We start from the raw sequence: 21,264 nt of genomic DNA, 5'->3' as shown, positions 1-21,264 counted from the left end.
GACAAAGCTAGCAGGACTAGACACTAGAGTAAACTAGGACATCACCTCACCATTCAGTGTGTTCGGCTGAACTGCACAACTGCTGTGTCGGCGGGCTGTGGCTGCAAACAGTTTCAGCAGGAAACTGTACCACAAGCAGCAGCAGCAGCCGGTTCTAGAGTAGAACAACTGTCGGCTTGTTCGGGAGTCCGTAAACGATCGTAGATTATTTACTGCTGGCTGGTTTGGTGTGAGAGAAAAACACTGTTGCTGGCTGGAAATTTACGATCGTTTACGAGCAAGCGAACAGGCTGAAATTGCCAGAACTTCAGATAGTTTCATGTTCAGAAGGGGCAGAATTACAACTCTTGGATCTCAAACACCTATAAATTAGTTATGGCATACTCACTGTCACAGACCAATCAATGCCCGAGGTCGGTGCTCGATGGTTAGTAAGGGCATACCAGACTGTGAAACAGCTCTTACAAACCCCATGTTAGCAGTCAAAGTAGGAGCCCGCCAATGGTCACCTGTGCCAAAAACAATTTTGTTCTTCATCGCGAGCTTCCTTGTGGTTGGAAGATCCATCATTCGAGCTGAAGGACTGTCTGGGACAATGCTGTAGCCCAAAAAGTGTTGGTAAATACTCTGTAAGATACTGGTTGCGTACTTGCGTGGTTTAAAAAAAAAGCGAATTCAAGGTCATTAGCAAGCCCCAACACACACTGGGCATGATAAACAGTGACTTGTGGAAAATTAGAAAGTTCCTAGTCTACCACGGGTGTAGTACCTCTGGGATATGATAGCAATTTGTATGAACATGAAAATATTACTATATTAGCTAGATCGGAGAACAAATATTTGTGCAGATGAAGAGGGCAGGCCAAACAGCTAGCTAGCAGATGCAGCATGTTTCACTCAGTGTTACTAGAAGCATAAGCAGTTTCAATTATCTGCCAATTTAGAATACATTGTAACTACACAGATGACAGTACCAGTTCTACCAATTTATATTGAGCTCATTACAAAACTTATACTGGGCTGCCAGTAGAGGAGTACCTTAGTGCATCTACAATTCTACATATATCAATCAGGGGGCATGTCCACAAAATACAAGGTTGAAATGATAAATCATATAGTACCTTACTACAAACAATCTTGAAGTACCTCAGTGCATCTACAATTCTACATATATCACTCAGTATAAGGATCAGATGAACAAGAATATCATACAACCTTTGGGCACTACATGTACCTAACAAATGAAATGCACATAAAGATAGGAAATGAAAGAGCGAAAGTCTGCTTCATGAACTTGATCATGTGTTCTCAAAAGGAAACCTGATGATGTGTTCTGTCTTAAACGTTGTAAGCAATATATGGTAACAGAAGAGTTGCACTCAAAATTCAAAGCTGCTAACAGAAGAATCGCACTCAAAATTCCAAGCTAGGGTTACTATATATATAGTGGCACAAAAAACTGTACCTCCAGAAACCAAATTAGCTATGTAACAGAACTTACATGAGCTGTTTCAACAAATGTCTTGCTCTGATGCTCTCCTCAGCTCCACCACACATCGAAACAATTTCTTTGAACTCCAAGTTGACAGTTTCACATATGATACATTGCTTCCCCTCCACTGCTTTCCCCAACTCTATGAGTATTGGAAATTGCAGTTCGGATTGTGCCTACAGCAAGCATGAAATAGTTCAAGAGAAGATCTACTGCATGGTATTCTTTTGTAAGCACTAACTACTAAGTACACAGTTCTCTAATATAGATTCACTCTTTGCAGAAACATATTAAATCTGTGTACTTGATGTGGGTTTCCTTACAGAAATCACAACGAAACACAATTAAATCTGTGTACCTGATTGCAGTGAACAACTGATCAACAACATTTAGAACTGGGTGATGAAAGACTGGCTCCTAGACTGTAAAGCAAACATTTCCAAGCGACCTGATCCATGACGAACTTGTAGTTGCACTTGAACCTTGCTCTGGTCTCCGCCTCAGGTGTAGCCATCAGCTTCCCTACCCCGCCATTGCTGATCCCTGACACTATAGCAACCAGCGCCGTGGTGTCCAAATTCACCAGCTCCCTCGATTCCCTCCACATCTTCCTCATAAAGGCACCAAACGCTCCCTCAAAACCCAAAGGCTCCTCATCAGCAGTTCCCCCGGCCACCGCGGCGTCTGGTGGCAGCAAAACCTCGCCAGCACCCTCCACGACATCAATCTCAAACGCCCTGAAATTCCTGATCTCCTCACTCGGGTTGAAGCTGACGGCGACCCACCCGTCCCCATCCTCCTCCTCGGAGTCGCCAATGAACTCCTCGAGCAAGTCAGTCTCCACGGCCTCGAACCCCTCGGCGAGCCCCCGCGCGATATCCACGCCGACACCGCGGGAGAAGACGAGGAGCAGCTTCTCGGGCCGCGTAGCGGGCGGGGCACCGCGCGCGGCGTCCAGCGCCGCCGCGAAGCGGGCGCGGAGACCCCCGGGCGGGGCCCAGGCGAGCCTGGCGGGGTTGCTCGCGGAGACGAGCACCCACGCGGGCCGGCCGCGGAAGACGCAGGCGAAGTCGACCCCCGGGAGCGGCGAGAGCCGGGACGGGCTCCGCACGGCCGGGTGGGTGAGGACGAGGTGGAGCGCCGCGAGGTGGGGCAGGTTGGAGGAGAGCGGCGTGGCCGGGGCGGGGCGGAGCGAGGAGAGGAAGCGCAGCTCGGCGTCGACGAGGCGGAGGAGGGAGCGGAGCGCGGGATGGCGTGGCAGGTCCGGCAAAGCGGCGAGGTGGTCCTGCAGCGCGACGCACCGCGCCCGCGCCAGCTCCAGTTCGGAGTCGGCGGCGCACACCTGCCGTGCATCCATTTTCGCTGCGATCCGGTTTCGGCCGTGGTGGGGGAGAGAAACTATGGGTCAGAATGGGCCGGCCTACATGCAGCACGGCAAGTGGGCTAAAAGTGCGAAACAAAAAACGGCCCACGACTAGTTTATGCTGACGTATAAAAATGGCCCGAAAATATAGCCGTTGCGCTCGACTTTGTAGATGCGTTCGCTTTGGTTTGCTTCGACACTTTGAAGCGGCACCGTTCGCCTTCGGTACTCCGCGCCCTGCGATTCGTTTTTTCCCCTCCCCTTCCCCTCCACTACCGCCGCCGCCGGCCCGAGTCCCGTGGGCTGAGTCGGAGCGCCGTGCTCCTCCGGATTCGAGACACCGAGCGCACCCCGAGCTCTATCTGTAGGTATACTTTCAAGATCTGGTCCTCTGTTAGCTTGTGCTCTGCGAATTATGCGATGCTTTCGTTTCGTGTCCCACACTCCCATTGCCACACGGGTGTGCTCCCATGCGCTCTCCGGAGGGCCATTTGTTTCGCCTCTTTAGTCGGCAGGCGCTGGTTTGAGTGGTGCAGTGGTTTGTCTGGTCAGCTGTTGTGCTGTGTCGTGAGGTAACGTCTAGGGTTTGTGGAATTTGTGGCCAGTTCTCACTCAAATTTTCAGTTATTTAGCTAATTATTTCCACCCGATTTTTGGATTCAGTTTTGCTGGATGGCAAACTAGAATTCCGTGTTTTCCTTTAGCGCACTCCATAGTTCATAGGGCATCGCAGATATCTCTGTCCAGCGTTTTTGTTGGGTAGGGGAGGGGGGTGGGGTAAAGAATTTAAGATACCTCGCGTTTTGTCACACTCTTGTCACAAAATTCTGGTGGATGTAAAACACTGGATTTATCCTGCACAGATTGGCCCTAATTCATGTATATTTCCACAAGTAGATTTTTTTGAAGTAATTAATATTTATTCGTGATTGGATAGTTGTGAAGTACCTTGTGGCATTACTAGGGGATATGGGTATGAGTATGGCCATATAAGTTGATGTTTGCTACTCTTGGATAACATTGTATTGTACTACTTTATGAAGTTCACCCATGTACTTCTATGCATTCAGGATTTGTGTTTGATTTAGTTTGGAGCATTCTTGGATAACATTGTATTGTACTACTTTATGAAGTTCACCCATGTACTTCTATGCATTCAGGATTTGTGTTTGATTTAGTTTGGAGCATATTACTTATGGTCCCATTATTATAGTGTTTGGAGCTGAAAATGAGTGAGGCGAATACTACTCAGCTTGACCTTGAGAAAGGTTTTTCTGTGTCTAATGATAATGATTCGAGTAGCCCTGCAACTGTGCACAAGATGAAAGCTGAGACAGAAGATGGTGGAAGTGAAATCGAATCACCCACTCCAGAAAAACGTGAATCTAGAAGCAAAGGGGTTGTTGTGAGTTCACTGGCAAGGAATTTGCTTGCAGAGAGGTACAAAGACAGATTTGCAAATCAGCTGGTGGAAGATGAGGGTGAGACAGATGAAGAAGACTATAATGAAAGTGTTTCGCCTAGTGGTAGCCGATCTCTTTTTTCAGAAAGCATTGAACTTCTTGAGAAGTGAGTCATTTTATTCTCATCTCAATATCTCATGCATATGTGTGCTGCCTTGCCATGATTATTCACTTTGTCTTTCTTGTTCACAATGGAAGACACAAGGATTTGCTGAATCTTTTCAATAGAATGGAGAGTTCTATAAGATTGCTTCACCTACGGAAGAAGATGGCTACATTTAATAATATCGCCACCCAGGTGGAGATACTCACAAAAAGGTAGTAATGACGATGAAAGTATCTATATGGATTATTATTATTGTTTATTTGTTGCAGTTAGATGATAATCTTTCTGCATTACAGGAAGTTATTATATGGTCATTTGGCCCAGATGAAGCATTTATTCCCAGAGGCAATCCAGATAAAGAGGATACTAGTACATGATGAGAAGAGCCTATGCATGTATGCTGATATGGAAATCACACTTGTAATGGATGTTGTGGAATGCACAAGCCCTGATCAGTCTCCATCCATGACAATTTGCGAGGCTTTTTACTCGAAGCTTTTGAGATTTTTGGATGCTCATCATAAGGTACTAAACTTAATTTAATTAGCCCTTGCTCAGGTAGCAGTTAATTAATAGATGTTCACCGTGTGATATTTCCTTTAATTTGTTAAGAGCATTTCAACTGAAGTTCTGTCTTCTCATTTCAAGTGAACCTATATAGTTATATGTTCTTTTTTAGGAGTTGACCTATATGCACTTTTGATTATGTTAGTCTTCAAGCCATGATAAATTAATGATTCACTCAGCATTCTCATTGCAAATTGTTATTTATGCAGGGTGCAGACATTCCTGAGGCAATCCTACCGGAACCCTTTAATTCAAGGCCAAGGGAGAAGTTATATCTTGAGGCAGTACATAATGGGCATGCTGCTGAGCCACCTATGCAGGGTGCCGCTGAGGAGGAACTCTCAAATGCTTCCCACTTCCCACAATCTTTTCAAAAACTCATGTCACAGAAAATCATTGCTGATGGAACTGAAAAGACTCAATTGCTATCTGATCCAGCAGAGCTGAGCTCTGTGAGTGCTTATGATACAGAAGGGTCAGACAGAAACCCTAAAAAGCAAGATGAACATGCTCCAGTTCCAGTGAACTCTGAAATTTCTGCTACTCCAAGCCGCCATTTGATCTCTTGTTGTCAAGAGAGTACACCAAAACAAGGGACCTCAGAGTCACCGTTGTTGTCTGGAACACCTGCAATACAGACTCCAAAAAGGCCATTGCCGACTCCACTTGAGAAACCCAAGGTCACATGTGGACACATTAGTGAACCACGTTCAGCCAGTTCTGCCCGCAGATCACTAAATACATCGTTAAAATTTGAAGGAGGAAGCCCTTCTTATTATGATGGAATGGAACATACGACTACAGCTGAAAAGGGCATAATCTCAGAAGACTCATCGAGTTTTAACAAGTCATTTGAAGTATCTGATTCCCATCCGTCACATAAAATTGTTATCTGTTTGTATAGCACATAATTGCATGCTAGAAGATCACAGATGCTATAGTCAATAACATAAACTAGTAACAAATGCTTGTGCTTGGATTCTGATTTCTTTGAAAACCCAGTTTGCGGGAATAACTATGGACAAATCTTTCTGCATTTAATTCTGTATCTTAACAACGTTAATGTGGGTTATGTCAAATAGATTTCTTAACTAACTAGTAACTACCTTCATCTAACACAATATTCAGGGAATAGGTATATATGACTGTTCAATAATTCCTAGAATGGTAGCACTACAGTTGTTGATGCTTTGGAAAAAAGCCAGCCATCAGACTACTAATAACCAGAGCAACTTACCAATAAACTTGGAATTTTATACCCTGAAGCGCAGTGATAAGTTTGTTAGACAGAACGACCATTTCTCTTTTGTTGTCTGTAGAAATGCTCAAATGCATTATAAAACAAAGAATGTACTCTTGGTTTTCTATGTATGACATGGTGTATGACTAATAGATGTCTTGCTTCCTGCTCTGTTATTTTCTTTTGCTGTAGCCTATAATAATAGGTGGAAGACTTACAATTCCAAGGTTGTTCCAATTCATTTGCCTGTTGGTTATTTTCTGACCAAATGAACCTTTTCCTTGCAGGAAGATAGTCCTGTCTTCTTTACTGATAAAGACAAAATCAATGAAGTAGACTCAGTGGATACTCATGAAAGGATGGCTTCGCTACATACCACATTTGACATAGTCTGCGATATTTCTCGTTCTACCAAGAATTCACTTATCACGAAACAGGAACTTTTCCACAATATTCTTGCCAACAACTTGGAGATAGAAGAGATTGGTAATGAGGACCACTTGATCCGTGTACCTTCCAAATTATACTTGATGTTTCCTGAGCTATGCTGATCCTATCGTCTTTTTTACTAATAGGGGAGATAGAAGAGCAGCTGCATATTTTAGAGGATCTGGCTCCTGCTTTGATATCAAAGAAGGTGATAAATGGAGGAGAAATACTTTATAGGTAAGTTTTATTTGGTATTACTAGACAGCATCCCTCTTTATTTTTTCTATTTCAAGTTTTTCAGCAGAATACTGACATATTTTCTTTAAAATGGCAACATCGAACCTATAACAGATCAGAATTCAGTTCGGGCTAGGCTTGTAGAACCTGTATGAGATAGCTGCGATTGGTTCAAGCTGAAGAAATTCTCTATATGTATGTACCACTAATGAAACCCACATTAGCTAATTACCATCATGGAAGCATCTGCATTGCTCATGTCTGATTCGACTTCAAATCTGTGTTTTTGTTGACCTGCTCAATGCTGAAATTTCAATCAAACTTAAATTCGCACCATCTGCTCTGTGAGCTTACTGTGGTAATCCCATGAACTTGTGTGGAGTTCAGCTGCCCTTTGGCATCTGCTCTGTGATATTTAAAAGGGCGTACCCAGTGCAGAGAGCTCCCGCTCTGTGCGGGGTCTGGGAAAGGGTGTCAGTGGCAAGCCTTACCCTCGCCTGTGCAATGCGAGGAGACCGTGACTCGAACCCAGGACCTTCCGGTCACAGACGGTAAGACTCTACCGCTTGCACCAGGCCCGCCCTTCTGCTCTGTGATATTTATTCATGAAAAATGAAGAAGAAAATTACTGGTGTGTAGTGTTGGTGTGAAGCGCATTGCTAGCTCTGTATGCATTTAGATAACACAACCTTTCATTATTTCATGCAGTATTTATTCAATATTCAATAATGGCATATATCTATATGTAGCAATGACATGTCCTGCATACAGTACACTAGTGATGGCAATAAGCCCACGACCTGTATCCTCTAATCATATGTATGGCCCTGTTCGCTTCGCTGAAAAAAAATCTAAAACACTGTTTCGATTGATTTGTTGCGAGAGAAAAACACTGTTCCGGCTGAAAAAACAAGCTGAACAGTACGGATTATAAGTATAGCGAACATGACCTATGTTCCCGGCACGTATCAAGTTCCAACAGATGGAGCAAATGCAGCCATCAACTTCCCGCAAATGTAGCCATCAACTGCCTCGCTCGGACCAGGTGATGTCCACCATCCCGAGGTTCTGATCGAGTCCCAGGGCGTCCCACACCGCCGGCGAGGCGTCAACGATGTTGTTGTCGCACGGCGGCTCAAAGTTGTGCTCGTCGTCACAGCCGTGCACGGAGTCGCACTCGTCCACCACCTTGGCGTACACAGAGTTGCCGTTGGCGCTAATCTTGATTTGGTGCCCGCAGCGTGCCATGTTGCTGAACCACCCTGTAGAGAGCGCCACCACCTTCTCCTCATCGCTGTGGTACGCGTTGTCGCACTCCGATGGGCCGCCGCCGTCCTTGCCCTTCTCGAAGCTGTTGAGCGTCAGCATGGCCTTGGTGCTCGCCGTCACCGGCGGCGAGCAGCGGTACTGCGGGTACATCTTGCCGTCCTCACAGCAGTCCGGGTCATTGCTCTTCTCGCAGTTGCCGGAGTGACCCGGGAGACCGGGAGGTACCCGCTGGCGCGGCACGTGCTGGGGCCGACGCCAGGGCGAAGGGAGGAGACCAGCTGGGAGGCGGAGAGCGTGACTAGGAAGAACAGGGCCATGGCGGATACAGCTCCTGCACCGGCCATCTTTGCTTGCCTGAAGAAATGCTCGAGCTCCTTCTCACTGTTTTTTTTAGTTTCTCGTGCTCTGCTTTGTTTGATGGTTTGAGGTTAATCGTGCATGGTGTAGTGAAATTTCACTCATAGTTACATAAAAGGGACAATTGCATTACTGCCCTTGTTTTGAGCTCTAATTCCATGTTTGCCCCTATTTTTTTAACTTTACATGTTTGCCCCTGTTTTTCGAAACCTAAGCTACCGTGTGCCCCTGCTTCTGAACATCGTGAGGTGAAGATAAATCATGGCCTAGAAAAAAATGTTTGGAAAAAAGAAAAAAGGAAAAAAAGACTATAGTACCCCTTATCCAAAATTAAAGATGGCAACGGCCCCGATACCCGACGGGTATTTGATCCATTAGGGGATGGGGATGGAATCATATCTTTACCCGCGAGCGTCTAAATGGGCAAGAATCCATCCCCGACGGGTATAGCGGGTACGGGAACGTTCCCTGTTTACCCGTCCCCGTTACCCGTTGGGGAACCCGACTATTTTAACTGCACTACAGGAAGTTGCTAGTAGCCTGGAAGACAGTGGAGGTGATGTGAGTAGAGGTTTCAGATTTGAGGAGAATAAAGAGGCTGTTCACTTCCTCGGATTGTTTGAGTGCTTGTTGCCCTCGTTGATTCTCCTTCGTGGAAGATGAAGCTGGGGGGCTAGTGCTTGGTGGCCTCATTGATTATTGAAAGATGGAACAGTGGGCAGAGGCTGAAAGGAGGTGGCGGAAATTGCACGAAGAGAACCTGCAGTGGTAGCCAACGGGGACGGATAGATGTCAAATAGAGGTGATCCAAGGATTTAGAATTTAGATGACGTGGCTCGCTATGGTTGCAGCATTGAGGGCGCCCTTATGGTTACTGTACTTTGACCTCTGCCACACTTGAGTCTACTCTGGACATATGATGTGGAGTACTACGAAGAGTCAAAAAGCTACGAGTTGCCTGGGCGCCTGGCACAAGCTTGGCTAGATGGAGAAACGGAGAACGGAGATGAAGGGGTCTTCTGCAGCTGCTGCAATCTTCCACGCTGCAAAAAGTTCTGTAGATAGTACTCCGTATAATTGAAACCCCTGCAGCTGCTGCACCCCACGAATTTCATATACTACCTCCGTCCACAGAAGAATACAATTCTCACGTGTCCGGAGGCCATTCAAACTTTGACTAAAATTATATAAAAAAATACTAATACTCGTGAAACAAAATAAGTATCATTAGATTAGTTATAGAATATATTTTTATAATAAATTTATTTGGAGATTTAAATGATAATATTATTTTCTATAAACTTGATTAAATTTGAACTAGTTTAACTGTCACGTTTCACATAATTGCATTCTTTGATGGAGAGATGGAGTATACAGGAGGAGCTCACACTCATCCCAAGTTTGTGCAAAAGTACTGGCGAGAACAAAATCTATTCATTCATACGCTAACAGAGGTAGGAGTAAAAGTACTAATTGCCGTCGCCAAGTAGTCGTGAGCAAATGCTACATATGGCTCGGTACAAAATAGTACTACTTCCGGTCTTGAATTTCTTCTTATCAAAGCAGGAGCTTTGGCCGCCAGCCACGGCGTCCACGTCGCCCAAAATTCTCTCAGCCGTTCGATCTCGTGTTGTACGGCTAAGATGTCTTGAAGCGGATTCCGTCGTAAGCGGTTTCCCCCTGCTTCTACTCGCCTTTTTCGGCTTCTCATATTCTGCTCGGCTTCTCCGGCTCCTCGTCGAAATCCGGCCAAGCGAATATATTCGCAGCTCTTGCTTCAGCTTCTACAGCCTTCTCCTTTCCCCATCCTCTCTCCTCTTCCCTTTCTCCCCCGACGGGCGACGCCAGGGCGACAGTGCCTCACGTCGTCGCCCTCCTCCTCCTCCCCCCTCGCCTCGACTCGGCCTAGCCGGACCCGTGCCAGCGGCGCACCGCGCGAAGCGGTGTCGGGGCGCGACGGCGCGCCGCCGCAACCGGCCACGCCGCTGCGCCAGCGGGCCCCGCCGTTGGCCGCCGGCGCGGGTCCCCCCCCCACTCCCTCCCCCCGCGTGGCCTCCTACCGATGTTGCGCGTCTGCTCCTGTGCAACAGGAAACCCTAGGTGCCTCTCCGTCCCCTGATCTGTCGCTGCCTCTCCCTTCTCGTCTCGGATCGGGTGTCGTACCGGTGCGGGGAGCACTCCATGCGGCCGGATCGAACACCGCACCACCGTGGGCAGCCGTCAATGCAGCCGTCGGCCGCCGCTACGGCCTCGCCACGGCCGCGGCGGCTGCGTGACCGCCCTCCGCTGACGCGGGCGCACCCAGCGGAGCACGACCCCGCCTGCGTCGTCACCGGCCCCGTTGACGCGACCGAAGCCAGTCCAGCTGCATCCTCTGCTCTATTTCGTCCTCCCTGACCTTGCTTGGTCCTGCTACGGTAACTTAAAAAACCCTATATCTCCTTTGCCACCTTATGTTTCTGATCCCTTGATTCTGTTTTCTATATGTATGCATGTAGTTTGCTTGCACATACGATTCCTGTTCTCGAAAACAAATTGAAAATGTCTCCCCTCATATGCATGTATTGCTAATCTAGAAGGCACATTGTTTGCAGGTTTGGGACATTGATGGAACAAACTATGTTATCTACAACGTATTCAAAAGGCGGTCACTGCATTCTCTGAAAAGCTTCGGCATGTGACTAGGTGAGTTAGCCCCATAGGAGATAGGAACACCTGTTAAATCGGTTTCTACTAAAAAAAAGTAACGCAAAATTGTAGTATCTTAATTTCAGTGCTACGGTCTCAGGCCTAGCGATGGCTGATCAGTTATCGGCAAATGATAATAGTAGATAGAGAATGCATACATACCTGTGAATGCTGAAAGCATTATAGTTGCTTAAAGTATTCATTTATATGAAATTATAATTGCTTACAGTAACCATCTATACTTCATACTACCATTATGAATAAAAAACGTATTCACAGGCAGCCGCTCTCCTCCAATCCTCATCCTCCCGAATCCCGGCGCATCGCGGGTGCCAGTCGCGTGGTGCCGTGGTGGAGAGCTGCTCATCGGCAGGGGGCCCTGTTTCTTATCCGGTTGCTGTACAGGTGCTGCTTATTTTCCTCTGATCAGTTTCCTCACGTTTAGTGGTGAATTCCATGTGTTTGTGTGTGCATGCATATGTTTGCTGTATATTCTGTGCGTATGCTTAGAATTGTCCTTTGTACAGCGGGTTCGTCGCTTCTTACTACGCTGTGCTTTCTTTTGTTAGCTTATGTTTCCTACCAAATCGCTAGTTTCTGTTTGTCTTACTCCGTGTGATCGTGCTGTTAGGTACATTCCAATATGTCCTGTCAGTTCAATCCAAGTTCCCGTGCCGTTTGCCCTGATTACCGTCCTGCTGCTTTGTTCAGCGATGTGTTTTGTTCCTCGGTCATGAGGTTATCCATTATGTACTTTGGGTTTACCTAGCGCTACTGCTTCTGTTCGTCTCGGGCATTTTTTGGTTTAGATCCTTTGCTTGAGAGGTCACGAATTCAATTTGGGCTATCAATTTTCGCGCAGCCTATAGGATTGGATGAGATCTTGGCGAAATCTTGCTCCATTCTTCCTTCAGTTGGAGGTTCTGTCCTGCCTGCATTGTTTAGTTCCAAGGTTGCATCTTCTTGGATCTTGATTCCTGGCAATTCCTATGGTGTTTATATCAGTTCTATTAACCTGGCCTCCATACTTTGCAGCAATGTTGCGTTCAAATGGGCGTCATGGTGCCTCCTATGCTCCTTAAGTGAAGGTGCAACACTGCAACCGCTCACTTTTCATCTCTTTTTTCCTCATAATCGCAGTATACCTATTTGCAAGTAAAAAACAACAACATTAGTTGTACTAACATGAGCTAAGTCTGGTGGAAGTCACAACTAAGTAGGCATGGTTCTGCTTTTGTCGTTTGACAGAATAAACATATATTGAATTTTAGATCACATCCTTAGGAATCAGGGAAGATGCTTACTTTTGGATGACATGAGTGATCCTATTTCTAACCGATGGCATGTTTGCCTCCATGTGTGCCATTTGTTGTTGGTTGTATATGCAACCCAACTTGGGCTTCAGTTCATGCTTTGCCATTCCAAATTTTTTTTGACAATTCAAGACTTGAACTCGGTGCTACTGTCTTCATCTTAAGCTATGTAGACATGGCTTTGCTATTTCTTTGCATAAACATAGGTATTGATTTACTCTCCTCGCATTTGACACATGAGCCCATCATGCATGTAACTGTTTATTTCATAGACATATTGATTCCTTTCGCAAATGGTTCTTTTATCCACCAAGCTTCTATTTCTGTACCTGCGCTGTGTGTCACTGTAGGCCCTTGAACTTTCTTCATTGTAACTCTTAATACATCCCTTTTGAGTGTTATTTAATTTTGATCAGGTGTTGAATTTATCTACAGCTACACTACTTGCTCTGCACTATTCTGGTTCTCCATCTACCATTACCCACCTCTGGTCATTGTCGCTCTGGCATTGGCTTGGAGCACAATGGCCCCAGCTGCAGCGCCCAGACATCCATCGCCTGAGCTATCCCTGTCCCCCATACGAGATAGGAATGTTAAGTGTATGGTTAAGGCTCTATCTATAGGCCCATCTATAGGCCCACTCTATATTTAGCCATGAGGCTCTCTATATATTGTCCCCTTTACCTCTGGAGAGATTGTACTTGGTTATCCCAAAGGTACGTAACATGGTACCAGAGCTATGGGATTAGGGTTAGAATTAGATTAGTCTGATCCAAGATCCATTTTTCCCCCTTGGGATCCTCTCTTCTTCGCGTGGCCCGTCGCTGTGCCCTCCTGTCGCCCGTCTTCCGGCGTGGACAGCCCGTCGCCGTCTCATCGCGCATCTTCGCACGGCCCGTCGCCGTGCCCCTTCGCCCGACGGCCCATTACCGTCTCATCGCCCGCCCGCGACTTGGCTCACGACTTGTCGTGTTGCATCGCGAATCATCCGTCGCAGGGCACGTCACTCGCGACTCGTCTCCGTTGCGGGGATCGTCGTCCGCTGCTTCCGCTCGTCGTCGCCTCTTCAACCTCTTCCATCTCTGGCTTCTCTGTTCTGCCCGCCTGTTGTTGGAACAGAGCAGAGGAGGTCCTGATCGTCATCTTCCGCTCGTCGCTGCTCTGCCCGCCTGTGGGAGCAGAGCAGAGGAGGTCTTGCACGTTCAGCAAATAGAGGGGGTCCTCTGCTTCTTATACCACAGTGGTAACAGATCGCTGCCTCCCTCCTCCTTGGTCAGCTGTTAACAGTTGTTTCCATCATGTCTCAATCTCAACTCAACGCAATTGTCATCCGTATCACTTTAGAGGGTCCAAATTATCCTGAATGGGCCTTCTATGTAGAAACTGCTTTAAGGAGTCATGGTTTACTACATCATTTAACTGACAATGCCTCTAAGCCTAAGGAGGATGGTAGTAATGCTACTGCAGTAAAGGATTGGGGTATCAATGATGGCAAAGTGATGGCTGCTATGGTCAATAGTACTAAACAATCCTTGATTATGAGTCTATCTAAGTTCAAAACTGCTAAGGCCATATGGGAAAATCTAAAGCAGCGCTATGTACAGGACAGTGGGGCTCTTTTACATAGTCTTATGCAGCAAACTCATGTCATAGAGCAGAATGATATGTCCATTGATGAGTACTATTCTGCTTTTGATCGATTGATGGGATCATTGACTTCCATGGTACCTGAATGTTCAGCTGATTCTTGTCCAGCACATAAATTTATTGAAAAGTTTTTCACCTACAGATTTGTCATGGGAGTTCGAGCTGAGTATGATTCCATCCGTACACGGTTGCTTCACAGTTCTTCTGATCTCACTATGTCAAATGCTTTGTCAGATTTGCTTGCAGAAGAAACTCGTCTCAAGTCCCTGTCCTCTACAGTGTCTCATGGTGTGTTGGCAGCTTCTCGGAGGACTAGTGCACCCAATAGTACCTCTGCCGAACCTTGTAAGCATTGTGGCAGGACTGGTCATCTTTCAGAAAATTGTTTCTCTCATCATCCAGAGAAGTTGGCTGAGTATCGTGCACGGCGTGCTGCTCATGGTGGTCGTGGTCGTGGTCGTGGTACTGGTTCCACTCCTAGAGGCTCAGTTTCAATGGCTACTTCCTCGACTGTTAGTGCTCCCTCGGCTTGGGTGCTTGATTCAGGCGCTTCTTTTCATGTGACCTCTGATCAGTCCCAGCTGGTTACCTGCAAGCCGGTCCCTGATGGTGCTTCTGTTCAGACAGCTGATGGTACATATTGTCATATCACTCATCAGGGTTCACTTTGCAATAATCACTTTTCTGTACCCAATGTTTCCTTTGTACCTCAGTTGTCTATGAATCTTCTGTCGGTTGGTCAAATTACCGACCAAAATTGCTTTGTTGGTTTTGATGACTCATCTTGTTTTATTCAGGACCGTCGCAGCGGGAAAGTGATTGGGACTGGCCATCGCCGTAAAGGTGCTTCTAGCCTCTATGTTTTGAACACTCTATGTCTTCCTTCGTCCATTCCATCTACAGCTCATGTCTCATCCGCTGCATCGTCTTCAGCCTCTTCATTTGCCAAGTGGCATCATCGCCTTGGTCATCTTTCCGGGTCTCGGTTGTCATCCATGATAAATAAAGGTTGTTTAGGTCATACCTCTATTGAGTCTAGCTTTCATTGTAAGGGTTGTAAGCTTGGCAAACAAATACAACTTCCTTACCCTTCTAGTGTTTCTCGTTCTGCTAGACCTTTTGATATTATTCATACTGATGTATGGGGTCCTGCACCTTTTGCTACAAAAGGTGGCCATAAATACTGTCATTTTTATTGATGATTATTCTCGCTATACATGGATTTATTTCATAAAACATCGTTCACAATTGTGTTCCATTTATCAGTCTTTTGTTCGAATGGTTCACACACAATTTTCAGCTCCCATTAAAGTTCTTCGTTCAGACTCTGGGGGTGAGTACTTGTCTGCTGTCTTTCGCCAATTTCTATCGTCTGAGGGTACACTTGCACAGCTCTCTTGTCCAGGTGCTCATGCTCAGAATGGTGTTGCTGAACGAAAACATCGCCATCTTATAGAGACAGCTCGCACACTTTTGATTTCATCATTTGTCCCTTCTCATTTTTGGGGAGAAGTTGTTTCCACTGCTGTCTATCTCATCAATAGGCAACCTTCATCCAAATTGTCTGATCACTGTCCTGGTGAAGTACTTTTTGGTACTCCTCCTAGCTATGATCATCTTCGAGTTTTTGGATGCACTTGCTATGTTCTGCTTGCACCTCGTGAGCGCACAAAATTGACTGCACAATCTGTTGAATGTGTTTTTCTAGGGTATAGTCCTGAGCATAAAGGTTATCGATGTTATGACCCTTCTTCCCGTCACATACGCATCTCTCGTGATGTTACCTTTGATGAGGATCGCCCCTTCTTTTATAACCCTTCCACTACCCCTTCATATTCTCCCACAGAGTCCACCTCTTTTTTGAGCCTTCCTCCAAATTCATCCACCAATGATGCCTTTGCACCATCTGATCCTCCTATTTCCATCACACCACCTTTACCTCCTACAACATCCTCGTCTCCATCTCAATCTTTTTCAAAACCACCTATTACACGTGTCTACAGCCGTCGTCCCTCCCAGCTTCCGTCTACTTCTCCCACCATGGCTAGTCCAGATGAGCCCGCTGCTGATGCTTCTAATAATAACATTGATGATTCACATGTTCATGAGTTACAGGTTGCTCCACGATATAATCTTCGATACCACAGTACCATTCATCCTGAAGAGAAGTACGGTTTTCCCCAATTGCATGCTGTTGTTGATGAGCCATCCACTTATCAGGAAGCTTCTCAAATTCTAGAATGGCAGCTAGCTATGTCTGAGGAACTTGCCGCCCTTGATCGTCAAGGCACTTGGGATCTTGTTCCATTGCCATCGCACACAGTACCTATTACATCTAAGTGGGTATTCAAAGTGAAGACCAAGTCAGATGGCTCTATAGAGAGATATAAGGCCCGTCTTGTTGCCAGAGGTTTTCAGCAAACTCAGGGTCTAGATTATGATGAGACTTTTACACCTGTTGCTCATATGATGACAGTCCGTACATTAATTGCAGTTGCAGCAGCTTCTTCTTGGCCCATATCTCAAATGGATGTCAAGAATGCCTTTCTTCATGGTGATTTGACTGAAGAAGTTTATATGCAACCGCCCCCGGGTGTTGTCGCTCCTCCAGGATATGTCTGTCGTCTTCGCCGTGCTTTATATGGCCTTAAACAGGCTCCTCGTGCTTGGCATGAGCGTTTTGTCTCCGTGATACGGGCTGCTGGATTTTCAGCTAGTGATCATGATCCGGCCTTATTTGTTCATTTGTCACCACGTGGCCGTACGTTGCTTCTTCTCTATGTTGATGATATGCTGATTACGGGTGATGATAAGGATCACATTTCCCATGTGAAGCAACAACTCAGTGCTGAATTTCAGATGTCTGATTTGGGTCCTCTCAGTTATTTCTTAGGCATTGAGGTCAAGCACTCTACTCAGGGCTATCATCTTTCTCAGTCTAAGTACATACAAGATCTTATTGCTCGTTCAGGCATCACTGATAGTCGAACTGCTGCCACACCCATGGATCTTCACTTGCAGCTTCGTCCCACTAATGGGGTACCTCTTAAGGATCCCTCTCGATATCGACACATTGTGGGCAGCCTTGTTTACCTCACTGTCACTAGGCCGGATATTGCTCATGCAGTCCATATTTTGAGTCAATTTGTTTGTGCCCCAACTTCTGTTCATTTTGGACATTTACTTCGCGTGCTACGCTACCTACGGGGGTCATCATCTCAAAGTTTACTCTATGCGCATGATAGTCCGCTTCAGCTTCATGCTTACTCGGATTCCACTTGGGCGAGTGACCCAACAGATCGATGTTCCATCACTGGATATTGCATTCTTCTTGGCTCTTCTCCTATTGCATGGAAGTCCAAGAAGCAAGCAGCTATATCTCGCTCTAGTACAGAGGCTGAACTTCGAGCCCTTGCCACTACTACTGCAGAGATTGTATGGCTTCGATGGTTGTTGGCTGATTTAGGCATCTCTTGTGATGTTGCCACACCTCTTCTATGTCATACAGGAGCCATACAAATTGCTAATGATCCTGTGAAGCATGAACTCACAAAGCATATTGGTGTGGATGCTTTCTTTACTCGGTCTCATTGTCATCAGAAGACTATTTCTCTCCAGTATGTGCCTTCAGAGTTGCAATTGGCCGACTTCTTCACTAAAGCACAAACTCGGGAGCAGCATCGGCTTCACTTGATCAAACTCAATGCTTCAGATCCTCCACTTCCACCTTGAGTTTGAAGGGGGGTGTTAAGTGTATGGTTAAGGCTCTATCTATAGGCCCATCTATAGGCCCACTCTATATTTAGCCATGAGGCTCTCTATATATTGTCCCCTTTACCTCTGGAGAGATTGTACTTGGTTATCCCAAAGGTACGTAACAAGGAACACCTGTTAAATTGGTTTCTACTAAAAAAAGGTAACGCAAAATTGTAGCATCTTAATTTTAGTGCTACGATCTCAGGCCTAGCGATGGCTCATGAATTATCGGCAAATGATAACAGTAGATACAAAATGCATACATACCTATATAATAATGATATTCAACTAACAGTTTGTGGATAATCGTAGCATGATAAACAACAAAACTCCCCATTCCAGTGCTCACCTTTTCGGTTCTAGCTTCTGTTGGTGCTGTTATTCTGATATTGATTCGGTATTTAGTCATTTTTTATTAATTTCGATTATGCGCTACAGTTCGTTACGTTGTGGGCAAAATCTAGAGGAGTTGTTTCGTCTCCTGTTGAGCATCTGACACTTCGTTATCTGGTACATCCTTTTGTTGCTTTTATGGAGATTAATCTTGCTATGAATGTCGCTGATGCTTATGTAAAATCTAGGTTAGGCACCTTGATACCTCTGAACTGCACAGGGCTAAAGCAGCTGAAAGATGAACAACGTCATCCATGTTTAAATATTGTGATACCGTTGTGCCACAATCAAGCATTTTTTACGGATGTGATATGCACATATTATTGAGTGAGTATTCTTACAAGCATATTATACTATTGTAGGTGACCTGTCCAGCAGTGATGAGAAGAAGTACAAGGCATTAAGGTGTGCCACTCAAAGAGAGATACTGCAGAGTGCCGATGTCATTTGTTGCACCTATGTTGGTACTGAAGATCCTCGTCTTTCAGACTTCCGTTTCCAACAAGCAATTATTATCGCTTCTTGCTGTCTCAGGTTAACAATGATTCCTGTTGTGCCATGTATCCTGCGTCAATAGTAAACTTCATTGCCAGGTTCTTATTGATGTGTACACACAGGCAACAGAACCTGGATGTCTTATTCCTTTGGTGCTTGGTGTCAAGCAGGTAGAAATCTAGATTTGTTGCTTTATTTTATTATCATTTATTTATTTATTTATACCCTTGCAATTGTAGGCTGTCCTTGTTGGAGATCATTGCCAACTGGGTCCACTCATCATGCGCAGAAAACACCCCATGCAGGGTTAGCACAATCTCTCTTTGAACGCCTTATTCCTTTCGTGCTTGGTGTCAAGCAGGTCAAAAAAAATATTGTTTTATTTTATTATCCTTTATTTATACTCTTGAAATTGTAGGTGGTCCTTGTCGGAGATCATTGCAGTCTGGGTCCAGTCATCATGTGAAAAAAAACCGTGCAGGGTTACCACAGTCTCTCTTTGAACGCCTTGTTATCCTTGGAGTGAAGCTATTCAGGCTACAGGTAAGATACCTGCATCTGATGTATTATGCCTCAACAATGCTACCTTGATGTTATTATTATTTCCCTGCTTCATCCTGTAACTTTGGCACCGCATGCGTAAAGGCTATGATTTTTCTTGCTTTATTGTTTTTGTTCTACCAGCTACTTACATTTTTTCGTAGAGATAATTATTCTTGCTTCTATAATTTAGTGGAGTAGTACTCTTACTTCTATAATTTATAAGATATTATTTCTTTGGCCAATATGAACTCCCATATGAAATGTACACCGGCAGAGATAGTTGATCTCATGCTTTTGGTGATATAATGATTTATTGTTCTTTGCTGAAAATACCATATGACCTTTACAGTACAAAGAATTAAACTATTGCCAAGACCGATCATAGAAGATATTTTTTGGTTTGCCCAATATGAAGTGCCATCTAAAATCTACACAATAAGCACATATCTCATTTCCTTTAGGTGATAAATTGATTTATTAAACTTATAGATACCGCCACCTAAAATATACACATTAGGCACCAGCATCTAAAATTCAGGTAGCTCCTGATAGGCAACGTCTCCCATATATGATGCAGATATAGTACAATTTCTCCGGTTACTTTAATTTTTGAGGCGATAATTTTTACAGGTACAAATACTTTCAGCATGATGATACCGTTAGTTCGCAGGTTCCTTTCAATTTCCCTCATGTTTAGGTTAATCCCCAATCTTTACAAACAATCATCCTGCATCGAAACATTCCTGCTGCATACTTTAGTGCATAGATTACATCCTTAATTTTTTCCTGTATGTGATTCTAAAGGTTTACACACTATGCAATTTGTTGTCTTGCTTTGGAACACGTGCATGGTTTACTTTTGTGCTTATTTTCTTATCATCGGCCTGCTGCGACGGAGTACACGAATTTGGTTTTACATGCTAAGCACTGATTGCATTTGTTATTGTTTTGCAGGCTGCCATCTGCATGCATGGAGGACTGCCATGTACATGTACATATGTTTTTGTGACATGGTGCAGCCTGCCAGAACCATAAGGTCATGGACCATACATTTGATGACAAGGTACCACCACATGTGCCTTAAGACGTTTTGGCTCTACATATACATCATCCCCCGTTGATGATATATATTCAGTTTATACGTTTCAAAGCGACATAAATATTTAACGATTTTTTAGCTGCAATAAACAATCTTATCGATCTATCCGTGTTTTAACTAATCTCGTCGACATAGTTTGATGCACTACAGTTATTAATTTCCTAGATAGCTAATCTTCATAAACACACTCTTTTTTTTGGGTGCATGATCAGACCATGCTTGCTGAAAAACCAGGTCAGTCATGCTTCAGTTTCAAGGCTGCCTACAGCAAGGTAATAATCTGAGCATCGTTAGTTTCGTGGTTGCATGGTTATTATTTTCAGCACCCATATCATTATTATTTTCAGGTAGAATGATGTCTTTGGTTTCCTGTATGGTTCCATAGCCGGCTGTCAAATGCTTGCTACCCAAGACTACGTACCTCTTCCAATGCCATATTCAACCCCCCTAATTAACTGCATATCTGGACAGCATTATTCTCATAATCATTGTGCAAAACATTACAAATTTTTGGGTGTTACCTATAAGGCGTACGGAATTTAGAAATAAACAAACATTTTAACATTACCTCCAGATTCGGTACAGACGGTCAGATCAAAGCACCTTTGTGTTCCTGCTTTGTATCTGATTGACACAAATACAGGCTAAGATTATTATGACTCCTACCCATGTTTCAACATAAGCACTATTTCTTACCTTGTGTTGAGATAAATTATGAGCTTATCGATTTCAGGTTGTGCATTGTCTTGTTTGTTTTGGTGTCTCCTACTTGGTTTTCAGAGAAAAAAAAAACTTCTTTCGCAGCCT

At 44.8% G+C, this 21,264-nt stretch overlaps 2 protein-coding genes and 1 pseudogene across 2 annotated transcripts; 1 reads left to right on the top strand and 2 right to left on the bottom strand.

The window, feature by feature from the left end:
- Nucleotides 1-250: 250 nt before the first annotated feature.
- On the bottom strand, nucleotides 251-2,853 carry LOC136457750 (uncharacterized). The gene is made up of 3 exons (XM_066457759.1): nucleotides 1,941-2,853; nucleotides 1,502-1,668; nucleotides 251-598 (listed from the first exon to the last, which is right to left on the bottom strand). The coding sequence occupies exons 1-3, from the start codon at nucleotides 2,847-2,849 to the stop codon at nucleotides 391-393; spliced, it is 1,284 nt and encodes a 427-aa protein (XP_066313856.1). The 5' UTR covers nucleotides 2,850-2,853; the 3' UTR covers nucleotides 251-390.
- A 320-nt stretch (nucleotides 2,854-3,173) lies between these two features.
- LOC136457749 (CDT1-like protein b) lies at nucleotides 3,174-7,219 on the top strand. The gene is made up of 8 exons (XM_066457758.1): nucleotides 3,174-3,223; nucleotides 4,069-4,424; nucleotides 4,517-4,636; nucleotides 4,721-4,949; nucleotides 5,201-5,848; nucleotides 6,519-6,717; nucleotides 6,807-6,897; nucleotides 6,995-7,219. The coding sequence occupies exons 2-8, from the start codon at nucleotides 4,084-4,086 to the stop codon at nucleotides 7,050-7,052; spliced, it is 1,686 nt and encodes a 561-aa protein (XP_066313855.1). The 5' UTR covers nucleotides 3,174-3,223; nucleotides 4,069-4,083; the 3' UTR covers nucleotides 7,053-7,219.
- A 701-nt stretch (nucleotides 7,220-7,920) lies between these two features.
- On the bottom strand, nucleotides 7,921-8,510 carry LOC136460274 (putative ripening-related protein 5; annotated as a pseudogene).
- Nucleotides 8,511-21,264: the final 12,754 nt, after the last annotated feature.

The sequence above is a fragment of the Miscanthus floridulus genome, chromosome 6, assembly GCF_019320115.1.
Source record: "Miscanthus floridulus cultivar M001 chromosome 6, ASM1932011v1, whole genome shotgun sequence".
NCBI classification, from domain to species: domain Eukaryota; kingdom Viridiplantae; phylum Streptophyta; class Magnoliopsida; order Poales; family Poaceae; genus Miscanthus; species Miscanthus floridulus.
The sequence above is the reverse complement of the archived record's forward strand: the minus strand, read 5'-3'. Positions and strand labels throughout refer to the sequence as shown.

What these genes read in the sequence shown, in the direction of transcription:
- LOC136457749 (XM_066457758.1), top strand. Translation starts at nt 4,084, where the DNA reads ATGAGTGAGGCGAATACTACTCAGCTTGACCTTGAGAAAGGTTTTTCT. An exon ending in GTGGAGATACTCACAAAAAG is followed by an intron (nt 4,637 to 4,720) that starts GTAGTAATGACG and finishes TCTGCATTACAG; the next exon opens with GAAGTTATTATATGGTCATT. An exon ending in GTTTTAACAAGTCATTTGAA is followed by an intron (nt 5,849 to 6,518) that starts GTATCTGATTCC and finishes TTTTCCTTGCAG; the next exon opens with GAAGATAGTCCTGTCTTCTT.
- LOC136457750 (XM_066457759.1), bottom strand. Translation starts at nt 2,849, where the DNA reads ATGGATGCACGGCAGGTGTGCGCCGCCGACTCCGAACTGGAGCTGGCG. An exon ending in ACAAGTTCGTCATGGATCAG is followed by an intron (nt 1,669 to 1,940) that starts GTCGCTTGGAAA and finishes TGCTTGCTGTAG; the next exon opens with GCACAATCCGAACTGCAATT. An exon ending in CATTTGTTGAAACAGCTCAT is followed by an intron (nt 599 to 1,501) that starts GTAAGTTCTGTT and finishes TTTGGGCTACAG; the next exon opens with CATTGTCCCAGACAGTCCTT.